General features: G+C 39.2%; 3 protein-coding genes across 5 annotated transcripts; all 3 read left to right on the forward strand.

The window, feature by feature from the left end:
• Positions 1–485: 485 nt before the first annotated feature.
• LOC147298711 (uncharacterized) lies at positions 486–3,434 on the forward strand. 3 transcript variants are annotated; one of them, XM_086253414.1, is made up of 2 exons: positions 486–554; positions 1,117–3,434. In XM_086253414.1, the coding sequence occupies exon 2, from the start codon at positions 1,159–1,161 to the stop codon at positions 3,352–3,354; it is 2,196 nt and encodes a 731-aa protein (XP_086109540.1). In that variant the 5' UTR covers positions 486–554; positions 1,117–1,158; the 3' UTR covers positions 3,355–3,434. The 3 variants fall into 3 exon arrangements, with proteins under 3 accessions (XP_086109540.1, XP_086109548.1, XP_086109557.1); XM_086253422.1 differs by having other exon boundaries at positions 490–554; positions 1,145–3,434; XM_086253431.1 differs by having other exon boundaries at positions 511–1,399; positions 1,634–3,434.
• A 4,774-nt stretch (positions 3,435–8,208) lies between these two features.
• On the forward strand, positions 8,209–10,527 carry LOC147298712 (uncharacterized). The gene has a single exon (XM_086255543.1). It carries the CDS (start codon positions 8,359–8,361, stop codon positions 10,381–10,383), a length of 2,025 nt encoding a protein of 674 aa, XP_086111669.1. The 5' UTR covers positions 8,209–8,358; the 3' UTR covers positions 10,384–10,527.
• Positions 10,528–10,789: 262 nt separating this feature from the next.
• LOC147298713 (disease resistance RPP13-like protein 4) lies at positions 10,790–13,307 on the forward strand. Its single transcript, XM_086238600.1, has one exon. The coding sequence runs from the start codon at positions 11,089–11,091 to the stop codon at positions 13,267–13,269; it is 2,181 nt and encodes a 726-aa protein (XP_086094726.1). The 5' UTR covers positions 10,790–11,088; the 3' UTR covers positions 13,270–13,307.
• Positions 13,308–21,104: the final 7,797 nt, after the last annotated feature.

Consider the following 21,104-nt stretch of genomic DNA (forward strand, 5'->3'; position numbering starts at 1 on the left):
ACTGATTTAGGATGTCCACCTACCAAACCTATGGACTTGTTTTGTGATAACAAATCTGCTATTGATATAGCACATAATCCTGTTCAGCATGATAGAACAAAACACATTGAGATTGATCGACACTTCATCAAAGAGAAACTTGAAGCGAAGATTATTAACTTTCCATTTGTGAAGTCCGAAGATCAGCTTGCAGATGTGTTGACCAAGGCTGTGGCAAATCGGGTGTTTTTGGACTCACTAGACAAGTTGGGCATGTGCGATATATATGCACCAACTTGAGGGGGAGTGTTGGTGTGAGTCAACACGTGTGATTATTGTGTAATTATTAGAATTAATTAGGTGATTTATTAATTCCTGTATTTTAGTTATAGGCCCATGTATATAAACCACATTTTGTGGTTTTATTCAATTAATCAGAAAATATATTGAAACCCTAAACCTAAGCCTCCTCCTCTGAACAGTTTCAAGCATAACAAGACTTCACAGTTGACTCCTAGCTAGAATGGCTGAGAAGTGAGAAGCAGACTCAGTGGTTCGCGTTTCAGCTTCATCAGGTTTTTCTCTTACTATATCTTCATTTTGTGCTTTATATATTCTTTGCTTTGGTTCATCAATTGTTAATTTCTTTGTTGCCAAATGGCCAAAATTGTTGCCTGTAGTTAATGAACAATTGAACACATTATACAATTGTAGCTATATCAACTAAATTGTTCTTGAAAAGCCTCGTTGCATGCCCAGTATAATAAAACGAAGTTGAGTTAGGCAATTAGCTGACAGTACCAACTTCTAGGATTCATGTACCAACTAGGCTAGCTAATGATTATATTCAGTCCTGGCTGGCCCAAAACTAGAAAGCTGACAGTACCTTTTGCAGTTTTGGTGACTCTCCATGAAAACTACAACGAACCACTGGTTATGGGAAACTGAATTTCTAAGTTTGAGTATTAAGGATATATATGCTTTTACCAATTTATTAACTGAGGCCAGCATATATCATGGAAGCAATATTAGTGTGTGTAATGGGTCAATGTTTAATTAATATCACATGAAGTAAACATGCAATTTCATATATATATATATATATATATATTCCTTGTGGTTTTAATTAATTTGTAGATCGATCTTGGGTGGTTTGAGAGAAAAGGGAACTAAGGGAGTATGGTTTCCCCCATTCCTACAAGCGTGAAGAAGTTATGGCAAAAGTGGAATCTCCGGGGCTGTCTCCTCTTAAGCCTCTCATTGCAGACAACTCTAATTCTTGGTGCACCGATGAGAAAGCGATCTTCCAGCATAGGGATCATCTTGCTCATCTGGTTATCTTACTTGCTCGCTGACTCGGCTGCTAACTTTGGAATTGGATTAATCTCAAACAGCCAAGGTGACACTCCACGGACGAATGGTACGAGAACTGATATAATTATTAATGCTGATCTTCTGGCATTTTGGGCTCCCTTTCTCTTGTTACACCTTGGTGGTCCAGACACCATTACTGCATTTGCTCTTGAAGATAACACACTGTGGCTAAGGCACTTGTTTGGGCTGGTATCCCAGGTTATAGCCACGGTTTATGTCTTCATTCAATCATTTCCCAACAACATCTTGTGGATCCCAACCGTCCTCCTGTTTCTGGCAGGAACCGTCAAGTATGGGGAGCGCACACGTGCTTTGTATCTTGCAAGCTTGGATAATTTCAAGGAATCCATGCTTAAAGCTCCTGACCCTGGACCCAATTATGCAAAGCTCATGGAGGAATACTCCTCAAAACAAGATTCCAAACTTCCAACTCATATAGAACTCACAGCAGAACGCACCAGAGAATCCAGGGCAGTAACTTATGAGATCGATGAAGGTGAGCTGAAGAATGATGTTGCTGTGGTTCGACATGCTTACCACTTCTTTGAAATCTTCAAGGGTCTTATAGTAGATCTCATTTTTAGCTTTCATGAACGCTACGAGAGCCGTGAGTTTTTCCGTGGCAGAACCTCAAGAGAAGCTTACAATTTGCTTGCGGTTGAGCTCAACTTTATATATGAAGCTCTCTTCACCAAGGTGGTTGTGGTGCATTCTAAGCGAGGATGCCTTTTGCGGGCTACATCCCTCACTGCGGTTTCCATTGCCCTTGTTTTCTTCTATAAATTGGACAAACATGCTTTCCATGGATTTGATGTTGGAATTACTTACACCTTGCTGTATGGTGCCATAAGCTTGGATTTAATAGCTCTCTTCATGCTTATATTCTCTGATTGGACTGTCGCTGCTATGAACAAGTCTCAGCAAGATTCTTATATAGCTTGGATTCTCAAAAAGTACCTCAATTTAAAGAGATCAAGGTGGCCTACACCAACACCAACACCAACACCACCACCAACAACGGCAAATTGTTTGGAATGGACACGACGAATTCTATTTCGAAGGTGGTCTGAATCTGTCTCTACATTCAACTTGATAGACTATTCCCTCAAGGAACGTCAAAAAATTACCCCTACAATGTTTGACTACTGTGGCATTGGCTACATTAAAGTCATCGAATTCATGGGCCTCAAGTATCTACGAGACAAGATGAAATATAGGAAGAGCGAGGCCCTGACTGAAGAGCTATGGGATTTCATTTTTGCCGAGTTGAAAAGTAAATCCATGCTCGCAGATGATCCTGAAACTGCCAGGAGAATATGTTCGGCCAAAGGTGATTGGATTCTCCAGGATAGCGATTCGAGTGGGGAGAAACACAGTACCTTACTATCCTATGTTGTTGATGTTGATTATGACCAGAGCATTCTACTGTGGCACGTTGCTACTGAGTTGTGCTATAACACTAATGTTGGTGAAGATGATAATATTCGCCGTAAATTCAGTAAGACCCTGTCCGATTATATGTTGTATCTCATAGTTATGCAGCCATCTTTGACGTCTTCTGTAGCAGGAATTGGACAAATAAGATTCCGGGATACGTGTGCAGAAGCCAAAAAATTCTTTAGCAGAAGGGAATTAGATTCAGGAGAGGAAATGGAACCATTGCAAGTAGTGGCCTGTAAGAGAATCCTTGAGATAAATACAGAGGTGAAGCCTGTTGATGTCAAAGGGGATAGAAGTAAATCAGTATTGTTTGATGCATGTAGGCTGGCCAAAGAGTTGAATAAGTTGGAAGCAGGCAAATGGAAACTAATGAGTGAAGTGTGGGTGGAATTGCTGTCATATACTGCAAGTCATTGCAGAGCCGATAACCATGCCCAATTGCTGAGTAAAGGTGGAGAGCTTGCCACTTTTATTTGGTTATTGATGGCTCACTTTGGCATAGGGGAGCAGTTCCAAATAAATGAGGGCCATGCAAGAGCAAAACTCATTGTGGGAAAGTAGACCGCCAATGTATTAAATAAATGGAGTAGAAAGTAATCTTATTATATAAATCTTTTTGTGTCATGAGTACATTTGTACTGAATCCTGTCATGGTTACATTTGTACTGAATCCTAACTAAGTGAATAAAAACCACACTTCTTGTAGTCATAGATGATTTGGAAGATTTCACAGTATTGTAGATAATAAGCAAGTAAAAAAGCCAAATGTAGTTTAGTTGGCTTTAGTTGACAGTAACCTTCCACCAGAAAACTATTTGGAATCTTATCTAGCCTTCCTTTTTCATAAGGTGCTTTAGTTGGCTTTAGTTGAGAGCCACTTATCTTCCTGTAGAATTGTTATGTTAGGAGTTAAAATTTCCAAAAGCTACTTTGATTCAGTTACTAATTGGATTCTGATGTTGAAGCTGCATCATGCCTAGGCAGTATTATGAATTTACAAAAACTTACAGTTGAACAAATTAATTTTATCCCTATTGAAAATGGCCAAAGGGGCATACATGGCCAAGTTTGCCTTTAACAATTCAACATAATTTCTCAATATGGAACCTTCTTAATTTAAGTCAAATTAGTGCTTATAGTATTACATGCACTCGTCCATTACATGCATGAATTAATATAAATAAATGCTTACTTTCCTCATTTTCTCTGTACTTGTATTTGATAACAGTAATGGAAGAAGCAAAAGAAATGCTCTAAAGCTTAGAGAGAACAAGAAAAACTTATGTGTTTTTATGATATTGCATTACAATGAAAAATGAACTAATCCAAGTCTATATACTGGACTCAACGAAAACAGGATTAATTGAACTAAAACAACATTCTAACCAACTTATTCATTTTAACTAATGCCATATGTCATAATCCTAAAGGCTATACTAGCACCACTAAAACATTGACAGCTGTACAGTCAGCTAGTTTAGTCAAGAGTCAGTCAACATCCCCCCTCAACCTCAGCAAGGGGACCGAGCCTGAGGTTGCAACAATGTTGATGATGCAAAGGACTATGAAAGAGAGGAGGAGAAGAAAGAACCATAAATAGATCAACCTGCCAAGATCAACATCTTCTTTCAAACAGAACCAATCTTTCAAACTGAACCAATATGCTTGAACCAACCCTAAAGCTGTCCTTTTTCCATTTACACTTGAGTCTTCTTTGTCAGATTTGGCCAAGGGACAGAATTCTGACGAGAACAGCAAAACCATGAGTAGCACATACTGCTTGTTGTCACTACTCAGTAAAACAACAACGGCTCTTTCTTTGTAAAGAGAATCCAGCTCACGTATACAATAGCAAAGCATACTCTGCCTACAAATCTCACGATTTCCCAAATCTGCAACATGTACATTGAAATAATTTTCAATAAAATCTTCACTCCTTGGAGATAAGCATGCACCCCTAAATGATCCATTTGCATCATCAATTAGTGAGATATTACTTGTATTTGACAACATTTGTCTATAAAAAAGTTGATTCACTTGCTTAGTTTCCACTTGTGTGACATGATCAACTAGATTGCCATTTGATTTTGATGATGTGTCTGCTTGCAAAAACATGTTATCATCTTCTAGTAGTGGAATAACGCTTCTTTTAGTTTGCTGTCTGCCTTGTCTCCTCTTCAACAAATCACCTTCTTTATCAATGAAATGAACAATTTCACAATCATGAGCACTAGCAGGAACATCATTGGCACATGATTGCAAAGAGTGGTCTGGATTTGAAATTTTCTGCTGATGAGCTTCAAGAATTGACTGCCTAGATTCATGATTATCATCTTCACTACAGCTGGTATTACTATCAGATGATGCCACTGAATAAGACTTTGCAGATAACTTTTCTTCCTCTAAGTTATGGTGACTATGAAGAATGTCCTCTTGATAATGAGGGGGTGATCCTGGGCAAGCATTTACCACATAACCAATTTGGTCAAAGTAGTGGGCATGCAAAGCAGTAGGAATATCCAAGAAGGAACCATCTGAGTCGAAAATATTTGTACAACTCTCATCTCCTGATGCTTGAGTGTAGTCTGAACCATATCTTAAGTTTGCTGAAGGTGGTGCTGAGCCTTGATAAACATAGTTTGATCTGTTGAAGCAATCTAAAGTCACATGACCTTTTCTACCACAAATCTGACATTCCACAATAGTACCAACATTTTGAGATAATCCATCTCTATCAAAGCAATTGACAGCAGTATGCCCTCTTCTAGAACAGATTTGACACTCAGGAATCTGTCGACCCCCATTGTTCCAGTTATTTGCACCCCAATGGTTGTTAAACTTGTCATTTCCACCATAATTCCAACCTCTACGACCACCAGTATTAAACCTACCTCCATTGTTACCCCAGTAACTTCCAGAATTCCCATTTCTACCTTCATTATTGTTCCAGTAACCACCACCACCACCATGAGCATTATTATTCCATCTTCCAGCATTGTTATTACTTCCTCTAGAGTAACCACCATTTGAGGGATGATTATAACCTCCATCTCCATTGTAAACACTTCCTGCAGTATGCCCAGAATTTTCATTGCTGTGATAAGACTTTCTAGAATTTGATCTATAACCATTAGAACCATTAGTACCAATGTTGCCATTAGAACTTGCTAGATAGCTTGATTTAGGCACAGGAAGCTTAGCTACCATTGCAGACATAGTCTGAGTAGAATCCAAAGCAAGAGCTAGCTTCTTATTAATATCATGTTCAGCAGCAAGAAGTTGAGATCGAAATTCCTTCATAGACATAGGACCCTGATGACCTCTTAATACAGCCTTCACAGGATCAAATTCATCAGGAAGACCATTTAATGCAACCACATAAACATCATCATCTGTAACATACACCCCTACAGCAGCTAACTGAGCTTTAGCATGTTTAATCCTCATTAGAAACCTCTCAACATTATCAGCACCTTTCTGCAGAGTTTGAAAATCAGTTTTGAGTTGCATAATTGTGGCTCTAGAATCAATACTGTACCTTTCTCTAACATTCATCCATGCTTCATGAGCAGAAGAACAATCCAAGATATACTCCATAGAATCCTCAGTAATCGAAGCCAGCAAAAAACTGGTTATTACCTTATCCGTTTGATCCCATTCAATAAAGGCCCTATTAACCTCAAGTGTATTTACTCCACTCTCATCTAGTATAAACTGTGGAGGACAAACAATTGATCCATCCAAATAGCCAAACAAGCCATAACCTCCTAATATTGTTTTGACTTGAAAACTCCATTTAAGGTAATTAGAATCATTCAACCTTAAAGTCAGAAAAGGTAACAAGCCATCAACCTTACTTGCAATCGACATCACTAGAAATTTCTTCAACAATCAACGTCACAACAACACAAAACAAAACTTCAAGAACACAACAATTTCACAAACACAAATAATCCCACTACTTCAAGAACTCCAGAAACATACACAACGTCAAGAAATCACAATACTTCTTCAAGAACACACACCACTTCTTCAAGACCACACACCTCGTCAAGAAATCAGAACACTTCTCAAGAAATCATCAAATATTCAAAAAATCCAAGACCAATTGCAGCAACACGATCCAAAATCATGATAATCTCCCACCCAAAACAAGAAACAGTTATCAAAGAAGGAAAGAATACAATACCCAGTTACGATCAAGTTTGCAGATGATCAATCTCGGCTCTGCAACTCGAAATACAACTAGAAAAACCTCAATTACCCTCTGCTCGTTGACGATCGCAGAATTCAAGCACCTCATCAATGGACGGACATAGCTATCAAAGCACGACGCCATCAGTAGGATGAAAAATGAGTCAGGATTGCCCCTGGCTCTGATACCATGATAACAGTAATGGAAGAAGCAAAAGAAATGCTCTAAAGCTTAGAGAGAACAAGAAAAACTTATGTGTTTTTATGATATTGCATTACAATGAAAAATGAACTAATCCAAGTCTATATACTGGACAGTCTGGACTCAACGAAAACAGGATTAATTGAACTAAAACAACATTCTAACCAACTTATTCATTTTAACTAATGCCATATGTCATAATCCTAAAGGCTATACTAGCACCACTAAAACATTGACAGCTGTACAGTCAGCTAGTTTAGTCAAGAGTCAGTCAACAGTATTCTCCTTGTTTTACATGTAGAAACTTTGCTTTGTCGAATTCTTAATAAAAATCTCTGTTCTTCCATCACTATAAGTCTAAATATAAAGGGCCCCCTTGGACCGTTAGCTGTGGTTCAAAGTCATGCTTTAAGTCAGTCGTCTCATCTGCTTCCAGGTAAAACAAGAGAGTACTGTTTAGATGAAAATGACTACACCACATGGTCCTAAACCTTTAAAAATGACTTGCTAGTAAAAACAATAGAGAAAGACTCGTGACTTTTTCTTTTCTTTTTTACAAATTAAGAATCAGCAATTGACTCAACCATCAATGCTAACATACATTAAGATATATCATTTATCAACTTTGTAGCTAAGATTTCTGTATGCAGTTGGATAGCATGACAGTTCTAGGTGAAAGATTTGAATCCATATTAGTCCTGGACCCAACTTTCCAAATAGGTGGAAGGTGCATCACAAAAATAAAAAGCGTGGTTGAATTGAATATTTCAAGTTGATGAAAAGAATATAAAAGAATATTACCCAAAAGAGAATGAGGTAAGAAATTTCCATGGGCATGACAGAAGCAATTTAATTTGATTATTGCCAAGACAAAATTTGTTGATTTGTTCCACCATAAGATTGTGACACAATGTCTCATGCAATCAAAGTAACGACACTTTTCCTTTTCGCAAAGTTGAGGAAAGGCATATAAGGACACACCTTCTATGATATGAAAGTGTGCTTCAATTATCACCCACTCAAACTGTCAAACATAAATTCACTGCATATCTTCAATTTTTCATCCATATTACAAACTTGTGTTCCTGTTATAACTAAAGTTAGTGCCTAAGTTTTTAGCTCACATGAAGCAAAACAGAGACGAGACCAGGGTTGCTTAAGCAGTGTAAATGGGTATGGAGCAAAATATGGAGCTACCTATACCCAAGCTGGTGAAGAAGTTATGGAATGTCTGGAATCTGCGGGGCTGTATTGTGATGAGCCTTTCACTGCAGGTTTTCCTTATGTTTTTCGCCTCATTCAGGCAAAAATGTAAAAGCAAATTGCCCCTAGTGTTTATCTGGTCGGCATACTTGCTCGCCGACTGGGTTGCTGCTGTTTCAATTGGGGTGATCACCAAAAGCCAGAGTAACCCTTGTAGCAGCCCAAAGGTAAATGCCGACCTTTTGGCTTTCTGGGCTTCGTTTCTTTTACTGCATCTTGGTGGCCCTGATACCATTACTTCATTTGCTCTTGAGGACAATGAATTTTGGCTCAGGCACTTGGTTGGGCTCATTTTACAAGTTCTGGCAGCTGCTTTTAGTTTCTACCTCACGCTTGTTCACAACAAGCTACTAGTTCCAACCATCCTAGTCTTTGTTGTGGGAACTATCAAGCTCGGGGAGAGAACCTGTGCTCTGTATCTTGCAAGCTTGGACCGTTTTGGAGAGACTGTACTGCCAATGCCGGACCCTGGACCTGACTATGAAGAGGCTGTGGAAATATACTCTTCAATGAGGTCAGTCCGAGTTCCAACACAAATGGTGGTGCCACTCAGCCCCAAATTCACAGTTGAGTTAGATGACATGCAATTACTGCAGGAGGCATATCGCCAGTTTGAAAGCTTCAAAGGACTCATTGTTGGCTTCCTTCTGAGCTCCAAGGTTCGAGAACTCAGCCGAGAGTTTTTTCTCAAAAGATCCCATGCTAGCGCTTTTAAGTTGATAGAGTATGAACTTGGGTTCATGTATGAGGTTCTTCACACCAAGGTGGTTGTTCTACGTCACAAAAACAAAATTGGGTACATGCTCCGGTTGATTAGCTTCTGTTCAGTCATTAGTGCTTTGATGTTGTTCTATTTTGTCCAAAAGGATAAGTTTGGTGAGTTCAATATTGCTCTTACCTATGCCTTGCTTTTCGGAGCCATAGGCCTCGACACCATATCCATCTATAAGCTCATTTTCTCTGACTGGTCCCTCATTGGCTACAACAACAACATCTGGAGGAAAGCTATTGCTGCAAGAGTATTGAAAAGAAGAAGGTGGTCTGAATCATTATCCCAGTATAATATGATAAGGAATTGCCTAGATGAGAGACCAGAATGGGTCTATACTTTTGCTGGTTTTCTGGGTGTCAGAGGAATTCTAGACAAAATTAAAATTTGGTTATTTTCGTCCTCGAAGGAAGTCAGTGTAGAACTCAAAAGATTCGTCTTTGAGCAGCTGAGATTAAAATCTCTGAAAGCAAACAACAGAAGAGCTGCCATGGAGGCATGTTCACAAACAGGTGACTGGGCTCTACTGCTGACTTCAAACTACATGAAACTGAAATGGAGCGTGGGGGAATATCAATACGCGGAGAGCGTTCTTCTTTGGCACATTGCAACAGAACTCTATTACGCGAAAAGTACTACCAATCAATACGAAGATGAGAACAAGAATAGACGAGAAATTTGCAAGCTACTTTCAGATTACATGTTTTATCTTCTGGTGATGCGGAACAAAATGATGGCCCCAGTTTTGGGGAATTGGCATATAGTGTTCCAGGACACTTGTGCTGAGGCCAAGAGGTTCTTTTACAAGCATTCAATATCGGATCATCCGCAAGCCTGTAAGAAGATTACCGATGTTAAATCCAAGTTCAGATCAGCTGCTGTGAAGGGAAGTAAGAGCAAATCTGTGTTGTTTGATGCATGTATTCTTGCAGAACAGCTTGAGGAGTTGGAGACAGAACCATGGAAGCTAATGAGCCGAGTGTGGGTGGAATTACTGTGCTATGCTTCCATTCAATGCAGACCGATTGTACATGCTCAGCAACCAAGTAGGGGTGGGGAACTTTTGACTTTTACTTGGCTACTGATGTATCATCTGGGATTGGGAACACAATTCTATGAGCTGGAAGACCAAGTCGGAACAAAAATGGTGGCAGTTAAGTAAAGAAAGCAAGGAAGAAGGGGTTGAAATGAATCACATCTCTGTTAGACTACTTATTTTCTTGGGATTTCCATTTAGTCTGTTTCAAGCAAATGAACTTTGTAATTGTTAATTTCAATTTCTAATGAATTCATCGAGTTCAGTTCATTCACAAAACAAATTCTCTACTTTGGAACAGGCCATTAAAATTTAGAATAATATGGGACTCATTTACTAACCCAAATGAATTCCACAAAACCAAATCACACCTACTTTATGAAGATTTCAAGGTGGCAATTAATTCTTATTCGCAGGTGATGTTCATGTGGTGTTAGAAATTGACACCCCTTTAACTTTAGATGCTATATGTCCCCATCAATTTTGTGAGGGGCACTGGACTTGACCAGTCTTCCTTTTGAGATGAATAATGGTTAAAAAGAATTGCCATGTGATAGATGCACTATCGGAGACTTTGACTATATAGACTTGAGTCTCGTGACAAGTCTTCATGCAGCATGCCAAAGTTTACCAATCATTAGAAAAATTATACCTACTTTACTGGTGAGTGGTGACCATTCAACAAATGAAGGGGCAGTCCAGTACTTCAACAACTCTTCAAACCCATCCTTTTTAGATGAACAATTCACCAAGTCCTTTCTTTGGATTTGGGTATTTATTCATTCCCTCTCTTTAACTCTCTAATTCCATGTTAATTTGTAATTCCCCACCATGTCCAGGCGAGCCCTTTCAACCACTTCATTCAAGTCACCTTATGTGTCTCTGGATCTTCTTTCATACTTGAAATCTGGGCAGGTCACACCATTCCAAATTTTCAATGATGTTATCATGCCAGATCTTGTTAACCATATATCCAAGGAAAGACAGTTTCTGCCTGAAATAGATAAGAAACACAACAGCAGCCACAACAACAACAATGATGGGATCGGTTTTTATAATCTGCTACAGGATCTTGAAGAAATCCAGAATGATCTCATTTACATCAGAAAGGCCTGTGGGAGTTTGAAGCAATGGGAAGATCATGTCAACCATGCCATCAAAGGATTAGTCTACCAAAGTTTGGATGACGCCTACACAGAAAGAACGCAGACACTAGAAAATGCCATCAGAAACAAATTTATTGAAAACAAGCTCAAAAAGACTCGCACCATTGTCTCCGAGTTAAAGAAGTCTCTGTCTTCGCCTCCTGAACTCTCTTCAGTCAATTTGAACTCTGAGAGCTTCCAACTTTCAAGTTTTTCCATGTCCCGCGGGGAATTAAAGACCCGTCTTCGCTCAATTTACTTACCATTCCAATTACAAGATGTGAACATGAACAAAATGATTGCAGACAAGTCAACATTCAAAGAAGTTGAGGCAGTCTACAATGGTCTAGATGTCACATTGAAGCTCTGTTTGCTCTGTTTCTCAGTCTTCCCCGAAAATGCTGTCATAAAGAAGAAGGTTTTAGTCCATTGGTGGGTTGGTGAGGGGTTAATAGACACTTTGGGGAAAGGAGGCAAGACTGCTGAGAAGACCGCAAATGGATTCTTTGAAGAACTTATGGCAAAAAGCCTCATTGAGCCCGTCTACAAAAAGCGCAGACCAAAAGCAGACAGCTGCAATATGCAACCTTCGATTCGTTATGCTGTGATTACGCTTGCAGAGAGAGCCAAGTTCTTCAGTTTTGATGAAAACGGAAATCCCACCGAAGATTTCTCATGCTCTCGGAGGGCATGCCTGGTGAAAACCAAACAAGGATCTTCTGTTCGCGAATTGCCATTCCGTTTGAAGCAGGAGAATGTTCATAGTCTGATCAATGTCAACGAGCCTAATCTTGATATCAGACCAGAATGGTTCTCAAAGATGAAATATGTCAATGTTTTGCAGCTTGGGAGATGGGAGAGCTCAGCCAAGCATCTTGTTCAAGTAGAGGACAGTGAGTTCTTGAAAGGGTTGAAGAATATGAGACATCTTCGGTACTTAAGCCTTCGAGGAGTGTCTAGAATTACAGAGCTCCCTGATTCAATTTGCAAGCTCAGCAATCTAAGGATCCTGAACCTGAATGGCTGTCTTGATTTGGAGAAACTGCCTCAAGGGATAGGCTCACTCAAGAACCTGACACACTTGGATATGTACGAGTGCTACTTGATAAGCCACATGCCCAAGGGACTTGCTTTGCTCTCACAACTCCAAGTTCTTAAAGGGTTTGTGATCTGTAAACCGAGGCCTGGAGTGCAGTACTGCAAGCTAGCTGATTTGTCGAAATTGGAATATCTAAGGAAATTGAGTATCCATGTAGACAGAAAAATGTCTGATGCAGTAAAGGGAGAGCTGATTTCCTTGCCACAGTTCAAGAAGCTCCGGTCACTATCTATATCATGGTCACAAATTTATGGCATTCGTAGAAATGCTATCGCGAGGGAGTTGCGTAGGCACGTTTCCAAGAAGCTCCGGCTTCTGCCTATGCAGAGGATTATAAGAAAGAAGCTAGCTAGCATGACAAAATCAACAAAACAATCTCCAGTATCGGATTCAGTTTCTTCATTAGTCTCTGTTCCTTGGGAGAAACTTGGCCTCCATTACTTCCCTGGTTCTGAGATGCCTGGTTGGTTGATGAAGTGGCAACTGAATAACCTAAAGAAGCTCTACATCAGGGGAGGAAGCCTCACAGATCTGTGTCACGAGACTGGTGACATAAAATGCGGATGGAATAATGTCAAAATGTTACGCTTGAAGTTCTTAAGAGATTTGAAGATGGACTGGCGAAAACTGAAACAGTTGTTTCCATGTTTGATTTACGCGGAGGTATTCAGATGTCCTAAGCTCAGCTTGGTTCCATGTGATGAGAATGGTGTGTGGAAAAAGGTGGATTTACAGCAAGCAAAATCTTTGAGTATCAATCAGTACTAGATTTCTATAATAAATTGTTGGATCCCATTGTGTTGTTATCTGTTTCTGCTGGTAAAATTCCATAACCATATGCTGTGTTTCTGTCCTTAAAAGTGCTTTTGAGCGTTGAAGACAAGTTACAACCAAACATTTCAAATCCAAATTGCTTCCTATATATTATGGCCAACTGCCACTTAATTTTAACCAAAAAAATTCATAATTCTTTGTAAAATTACTTGGGTCATGGACTCATGGGGACATAATAATAAATAAGATGGATGTAAGCAATCCAAACAAGAAGAAGCTACTCTTCTGTGTGTTTCAGTCAAGGCTCTTCAATTCCTAACCACATTCAAATGGGAAATTAATTAATATGGCCAATATTCAGTAGTAGTACCACACTGCTAGCTGTTATGATTGTATGTGTTTTGTCCTGTGTGAGAGAGGCTCACATGCATACTCTGTACTACATATATTTAAGCCTTATTGCTACTTCCCATGTCGCTTTTGAGCACATAAATAGCGTATTCCTTGGACAATGATACTACAATCTCAGTGAAAATTACGTGTCTCCAACGTTCCTTTCCCTCCTATATATCCCACAATCAAATACCATTTCCTGCCAACTTTAACTAGTAAATTCATGCTTAGGTTAGTATTCCAGGCCGCCACAGGCTAGTGATTTGGTCTTTTAGTTCTTAGGGTTTCTTTTTTTTATCTTAGGGAGGGTTTGTCCCTGTCTAGATCTTAGAGAGAGTTTGTCTTTGTCTAGATCTTAGAGAGGGTTTCCCTTTCTTTATCTTAGGAAGGGTTTGATAAGGGTTTCATCATAAAATCTACTATTGTTTTGTTTCAGTGTTGTGTGGTCATGCCTTTTCCTATGCCTACATCGTGTTTTGGATTTCTTTGCAGTCAAACATGGTGTGCAACTTGTTGTAAATGCAGATTATTTGTCTTTTATCATGGAAGGCTCTCTTCAAGCGTGGTTAATGGTTTTTCCTCACTCACTCTCACTCTGGATTGGTCTTGGACTGGCAGTGTGGTCCAAAATCATGCTTTAAGTCAGTCGTCTCATCTAGCTGGATGGCATGAAAGTTCTAGGTGATTAGAATCCATATAGTCCTGCCGTCCTGGACCCAACTTCTTTGTAGTGGAAGGTGCATCTTAAAAATAGAAAGCGTGGTTAAATTGAATATTCAAAGTTGATTTAAAGAATACAAAAAAAATTACCCAAAAGAGAATGAGGCAAGAAATTTTCATAGGCATGACAGAAGCAATTTAATGTGATTATTGCATAGACAAAATTTGTTCCACCATAACATTGTGACACAATGTCTCTTGTAGAGGAAAGTAAGGACACATTCTACTTTTCGCAAAGTAGAGGAAAGACGTGCAATCAAATAAGGCCACGCCTTGTATCATATGGAAGATCGAGTGCTTCAATTATCACCCACTCAAATTTATACTCACTGCATATCTTCAATTTTTCATCCAGATTACAATAATGAAAGATATTCATCTACTTGTGTAACTGTTATAAGTTATAACATAGGTTAGTGTCAAGCTCACATATACCCGAGCAGAGTAAATGGGCATGGAGCGAAATATGGAGCTACCTATACCCGAGCAGGTCAAAAAGGTATGGGATGTATGGAACCTGAGGGGCTGTATTGTGTTGAGCCTTTCACTCCAGGTTTTCCCTAGGTTTTTTGCCTCATTCAGCCAAAAATGTAGAATCTTTAGATGAAAGGCAATTACCTCATGAGGCATTTCTTCTGTTCCAAAGCTTCAAAGGACTCATTGTTGGCTTCCTTCTGAGCTCCATAGATCGAGAACTCAGCTGTATAGGTGTACAACGGCCCGGCCTATCTCTTATTTTATACCTTAAGTCCAGTCCGGCCTATGATCCAACCTATAACGGCTCGTGCCGAGCCAGGCCGACCCTTTTAATTATTTTAAGTTTCTATTATTGTTTAATAAATCAAATAGTATTTGATGCAATTCTAGTTTCTATCAAATTTTTAAATTTTCTGCTTCTAACATTCCATTTTCTATTAAATTTCACCACAAAAATCAAAATAAAAAATTGAAACAAGACTAACAATAAAGTTTTTTAAAAAAATTGAGAAATACTAATATAAACGGGCCAGCCCGTAATGGGTTCGGGCCAAAACGGGTTCGGGCCGGGCCTGGCCGGCCCAACAGAATAGAAAATATTGGTATAGCCTGGCCCATACGTATGGGCCGGGCCCGTGCCGGATTCAGTACTTGAGCCTTCAAGGAATGTCTAGGCTTACAGAGCTCCTTGCTTCAATTTGCAAGCTCAGCAGTCTAAGGATCCTGAACCTGATTTGGAGAAACTCCCTCAAGGGATAGACTCACTCAGAAACCTGACACACTTGGATATGTCCGAGTGCTACTTGATAAGCCACATGCCCAAGGGACTTGCTTTGCTCTCACAACTCCAAGTCCTTAGTGATTTGTAAACCGAGGCCTGGAGGGCAGTACTGCAAGCTTGCAGATTTGTCAAAATTGGAAAATCCAAGGAAGTTGAGTATCCATGTGGACAAAATGTCCACTACAACAAAATCAAGCAAAGGCAACCAATTTTTTTTTTGTAGGAATAGATGTAACTGCCACTGTTGTTAGTTTGTATTGCCCATTGCCACACTGCAATCACTATATAGCAGGTTGGAGGTTGGTGTTGGGGTGGCAAGGGAGCTAAGGCCACCCACATGTAAGAATGGTGGAAGCTTTTGCCAAAATCTACCATGACAGTTTGCAAGGTCCGGTCCTCACCAATGTTGCAGTTAGTTGGTTTCACTTGTTCACCATATCTAATGAGGTTGCTATATTAGTGGGGGATTGATATTATTAAATAATGTTATGTCATGGTTTCTTCTACTATCTTATTAAAAGTGGGTATGAATGCTCACTAATTCCAACAATTGCTTGCTGCATTCCCACCTTCAGAATATTAGTTTCTGATTTGGTTTCAGTTATTACATATCCCCCACCATGCAAGAACTTTGGTGACTATTTAACTTAGATTGAAAATGCATTTTCCCACCAAAATGATTGTTGCAGTGAGATTGAATGTACTGCAGTGTCCAATTAATCTTTCATTTGCAACAACTGGATATGCATTTTTTCAGTTCCAGGGTGCTCTTATAATACTAAGAATGCTTGCAATGCTTGTTACACCATACTATTCATAAAATGTGGAAAGCCTACACTAATATTGGAGCAAGCACACTTCTGCTTAACTTTCAGTCCAGCAAGCAGACATTAATATGAGGGGTATGTAGCAGAACCTCTTTGCCATATCAGAAAAAAAAAAAAATCAAAAAATTGACAACTCAAGTTACACAGCTGAACCCACACAGCCTTTCTTCATTGATGCAAATACGACTTGCTATATACATTGAAATTGAATGTTTAATTCAAGTAGCGGTTCAAGTGCATAGTTACAACCATTCTAATTAATTACCCCAGACTTTTCAGAATTTCTAAAACAAAATGAAACTTAGATACCAAAAACAACAAAAGCATAATCACTAGCTGCGCAACACTTAGTCATATGATCCCAACCATTCATCCACGCTTCCAAACTTGGTGATATATATCATAGTCTAAACCATAATATAACCCACCAAGTTTATAGTTCTTTCACAAAAGCTGTTCAAAATACCACCAGTATATTACTCAAAACAACAAAAAGTATTCTTATTGGCAGCCATGATTTCTTTTGCTATGTCGATTAGTTGTGTTGTGACCTCCCAACCCCGCTACTTGAAGCGCCTGCATCTCCCGCAACACCATCCTTCGCTCCTACTTCATTCCTAGCATCATGTTGCGCCAACTGTTGGGGACCAGCCATTCCTGCTCTAGAAAATGGCGTAATCACACCTGTCATCTGTGGAAGGTGGAATGAATTTGTGCCAGTCTGAACTGGGGGCAATGGGGGTGCCAAGTATGGAGTATTGCCAGTGCTTGTGCCAATGCTGCCCCTTAAGTAGCTGTCTAAAGCTGTGGTAAGCCTCTCATTCAAGTTAAAATCCATGTGGGACTGCTGCCTTTGAATGTTCAATATCTCTTGAGTGTTTACCATTGCAATCCTCTCCAATTCAACCCGATACTGCTCCATCACATTGCGGTTGTGCTCCATCTCAAGCTTTTGAAGCTCCACTTGCCTGGTTGCCTTAGCCACTAGTAGTTGATTAGCCAACCTCAATTGTTGAAGCTCTGCCCCAACCCCACGATGCTGAATCACCAGCCTAGGTATATCTGCAGGTGTTACCCCAATTCCATAACCTTTTACTCGTCCATTGCTCTCAGGTCCTAGTACATCTGAAAATATCTTATTGCAGACAGCAGAAGTGATAGGTGGGTTTTCTGGCATCTTCTCATACTCTGCCACAAGCCTATCCATCTCATCCTGTCAATCCAACGAGGAGTTGTTAAAACATGTACATGTTTATGTCAACCAACAGAAAAATCTGACTTGCCTAATATGATTTTTTTCTCTAATGAAGTAACATTAATGTGGCTGCATTCTTGGTGAAAGTAGTTAGTGCATCACCAAACTTACCATGATTTCTCGAGAAGCCTTGTCAATAGGGTTGCCATTTGTTCTCCAGTGAGTTAATTTGAATAGCTCAATTCGGTTTGGTTCCTGACCATCGTGATCCTGAGCCTGTAAAGAAAAACTCACTCTCTAAATAATAAAACCATATGGCTTTAAAAATGCATTGCTTACTTCAGATAGCATGTAAGGTCACAAAGTATTGGGAGTCAATTTACTTACGTATTCATCTCTCACTTGCGCGTGTGACTTCGTTTCACTAGTGTGTTCCATTAGAAGTTTCCCTCTGTTAACTGTGTTAATTACACAGCATTTCTATTTCATACACACCATTAGAAGCTTAATAAATAAAAGCACATTATCATGGGTGTCTTTTTATGACTATCCATATTCTAAACTCTAGATCACTGCCACATAGGATTTCTATTATGAAAAAAAGTGATGTAGGACAAGAAAAGGTTTTGAAGAATGAAGACCAGACCGCCCCATTGAGGTCCGGTCCTCCAGAACCTCAACTAGTGAAAATAGAGCTCAAGTGTAATTTTCCCGGCTGGAGGTCCGGTCTTCCAAACAGAGGTCCGAACCACCCTGCATGAAATCTCCATTTCAAGCTGCGTCGTCTCTGGAGGTCCGGTTCTCCCAAGCAACGTCCGGACCTCCCTTCGTGCAAATTCCATTTCACTACTGCTACCTTCACTGGAGGTCTAGTCCTCTAGTGTAGGGTCCGAACCTTCTCCCCTCATAATTTTGGCTTTCTGTTTTTTTTCTTTTCCTTTCTTGAGCCAAATATGCCTAACTTGGTGATCTGAAGCTTTTTCTTCTTATATATATATATTGCGTAGGGAGATTAATTAAACTTCTTATATCTTTGAGTTAAAGTTCTCTAATGTGTTGCTTCTTAACATATTCTAGAGCGAAGACAAATTATTAAAGGCATACAATCAATTAATCTTCAGAATATGTCATAAGTGTAGGGAATATGTCATACCTTACAATGTAAAGCTTCACAACCTATTCACAAAAGCCAGGATGATTTCCAGCTCCATTCCCTCCTTCACTTCAGCTTCAGGTCGACAAAGGAAGATTTCATTACTTGATCATTCAGATCATGCGCTACTTGCTCTTTTCTCTGGTTTAACCAAATAGAGTTGGTTTCCCAGTCAAAATCTGAGCTCACTAGGTGCTTTCAGGCTTTGATCTCCCTTCTGATATATCTGTAAATCAAAGTTTGCTTTTTCCATCTCTTGCTTAGTTTGGGTCTGCGCTTAATGGCTGGCTCTCCTCAGTACCAATGTGTAGAGTAGTAGATGCAGATGATATTCTCTCTGCAAAGTCTCTTGAGTATAGCAATAGGTCTACATGCTTCACTGCAGCCTTGTGAATGCTATTGTAAATATCTTAAACACTTTATGGAGGATTTCCTTACTGTATATAGTATCCCTTGAAGCCTGCCAGCAGCCACAAGTGGTTGACACCTTATCAAGTCAGTCATGGGTAAATGTGATTCCAACCTATTAGGCACCATTAGAAGGAGGGAAAATATTGAGCATGGGCGGGAGATGGCTTTTTAAGTTTGTCTCACAGATTGATTAGCTTGTTTTATTGCAGTCTTTACAGACTCCATAGTTGGATTTTGATTTTATGATAAAAAATGGAAAAAATAGTTACTGTTTTGTACAATTTAGGTTGGTTATAGTACAACCCCAAGTAAATTGGTGGTGGTATCTGTGAGTGCTGGCCCTTTTTTTCAGTCCCTAAATTAACTAAACCCCTTTTTTTAGTTTAAATTACAAGAGTGCCAAAATTTAATCAACTAATCAGAACCATTAGTTGCATATGGAATCAATGTTCATGTCTGACTTAATATGATGATCACTAATAATTAACATTAGTGAATAGCCACATTAGCAATTGGTACCCCCCCTCCCCCAACTTTAGTGGAAATCATTGGAGGCCTTAGGCCAAAATTGTTGTAGTGGTCTGATGTAGCAAAGCGAGAGCTGATTTGTTTGCCACAATTCAAGAAGCTCCGGTCACTATCTATATCATGGTCGCGAATTTATGGCACCCAAAGCATATGACTATCCAGATGATATTTACAAAGAAGCTAGTTAGCATGGCAAAATCAACAAGACCTTGACCTCCATTACTTTTTTTTAATATGGAACCTTCTTAATTTAAGTCAAATTAGTGCTTATAGTATTACATATAAGGGTGGAATCGGTTCGGTAACCGAACCAAAACCCCTTTATCGACTACCGAATCGACATTGGTCGAATGCCACATAACTCCACCGACGCCAAACTGAAGGCTGTCTGTTATTGACATTTTTGAGTTCGGTCGGAGTCGGTCGTCGATTTTGTCGATGCAGTACGGGGTCTTGATATTCCGGGTAGGTGGTTTTGCATGCCGTTTCCGACCACCGAAGGTGGCGGTTCGGTCTGTCTGACTAACGAAACCGAAATGGCCAAAAAAATAACTGAACCGATCGATTCGATTCAGATCTGCAGGCAGTTTTTTTTTTTGTTTTTCAATCATAAATGCCAGCCCCCATTACATGCACTCGTCCATTACATGCATGAATATAAATAAATGCTTACTTTCCTCATTTTCTCTGTACTTGTATTCTCTTCGTTTTACATGTAGAAACTTTGCGTTGTCGAATCTTTAAGAAAAAATCTCTGTTCTTCCATCATTATAAGTCTAAATATAAAGGGCCCCTTGGACCCATAGCTGTGGTCCAAACTCCAAAGTCATGCTTTAAGTCAGTCGTCTCATCTTTTTTTTTTTTTTTTGGGTCAAAAGTCTCATCTGCTTCCTGGTAAAACAAGAGAGTACTGTTTATATGAAAATGACTACATGACTTGCTAATAAAAACAATAGAGAAAGACTCATGACTTTTTCTTTTCTTTTTTACAATTAAGAATCAGCAATTGACTAAACCATCGAGGCTTATTATTTGGTTTACCCTCTCTGAAAGTAATTCAAATTCTCACATTATCCTTTATGTTTTTTTAGTTTTATTTTATCTCCTCTGAAATTAATTTTCGTGTATTATTTTATCCTTTGTCTTATTTTTACAAATTTTGAAAATTAACTAAAAATAACTTCGGACTAAAAAAAATATGAAAAAATTCCTACGAATTCGTCTTGACTAGTACTAATTTACTATGGGGTCAAATTACCAATTTTCCCTTCGACTATATTAAAATTTGTAAACTTAACACTTTGACCCCACAAAGTTTCTAGATACACTTGGAGAGAAAATTTG

This window comes from Dryas octopetala, chromosome 1 (assembly GCF_963921425.1).
Source record: "Dryas octopetala chromosome 1, drDryOcto1.1, whole genome shotgun sequence".
Classification (NCBI taxonomy): Eukaryota; Viridiplantae; Streptophyta; class Magnoliopsida; order Rosales; family Rosaceae; genus Dryas; species Dryas octopetala.

What these genes read in the sequence shown, in the direction of transcription:
- LOC147298711 (XM_086253414.1), top strand. Translation starts at nt 1,159, where the DNA reads ATGGTTTCCCCCATTCCTACAAGCGTGAAGAAGTTATGGCAAAAGTGG.
- LOC147298712 (XM_086255543.1), top strand. Translation starts at nt 8,359, where the DNA reads ATGGGTATGGAGCAAAATATGGAGCTACCTATACCCAAGCTGGTGAAG.
- LOC147298713 (XM_086238600.1), top strand. Translation starts at nt 11,089, where the DNA reads ATGTCCAGGCGAGCCCTTTCAACCACTTCATTCAAGTCACCTTATGTG.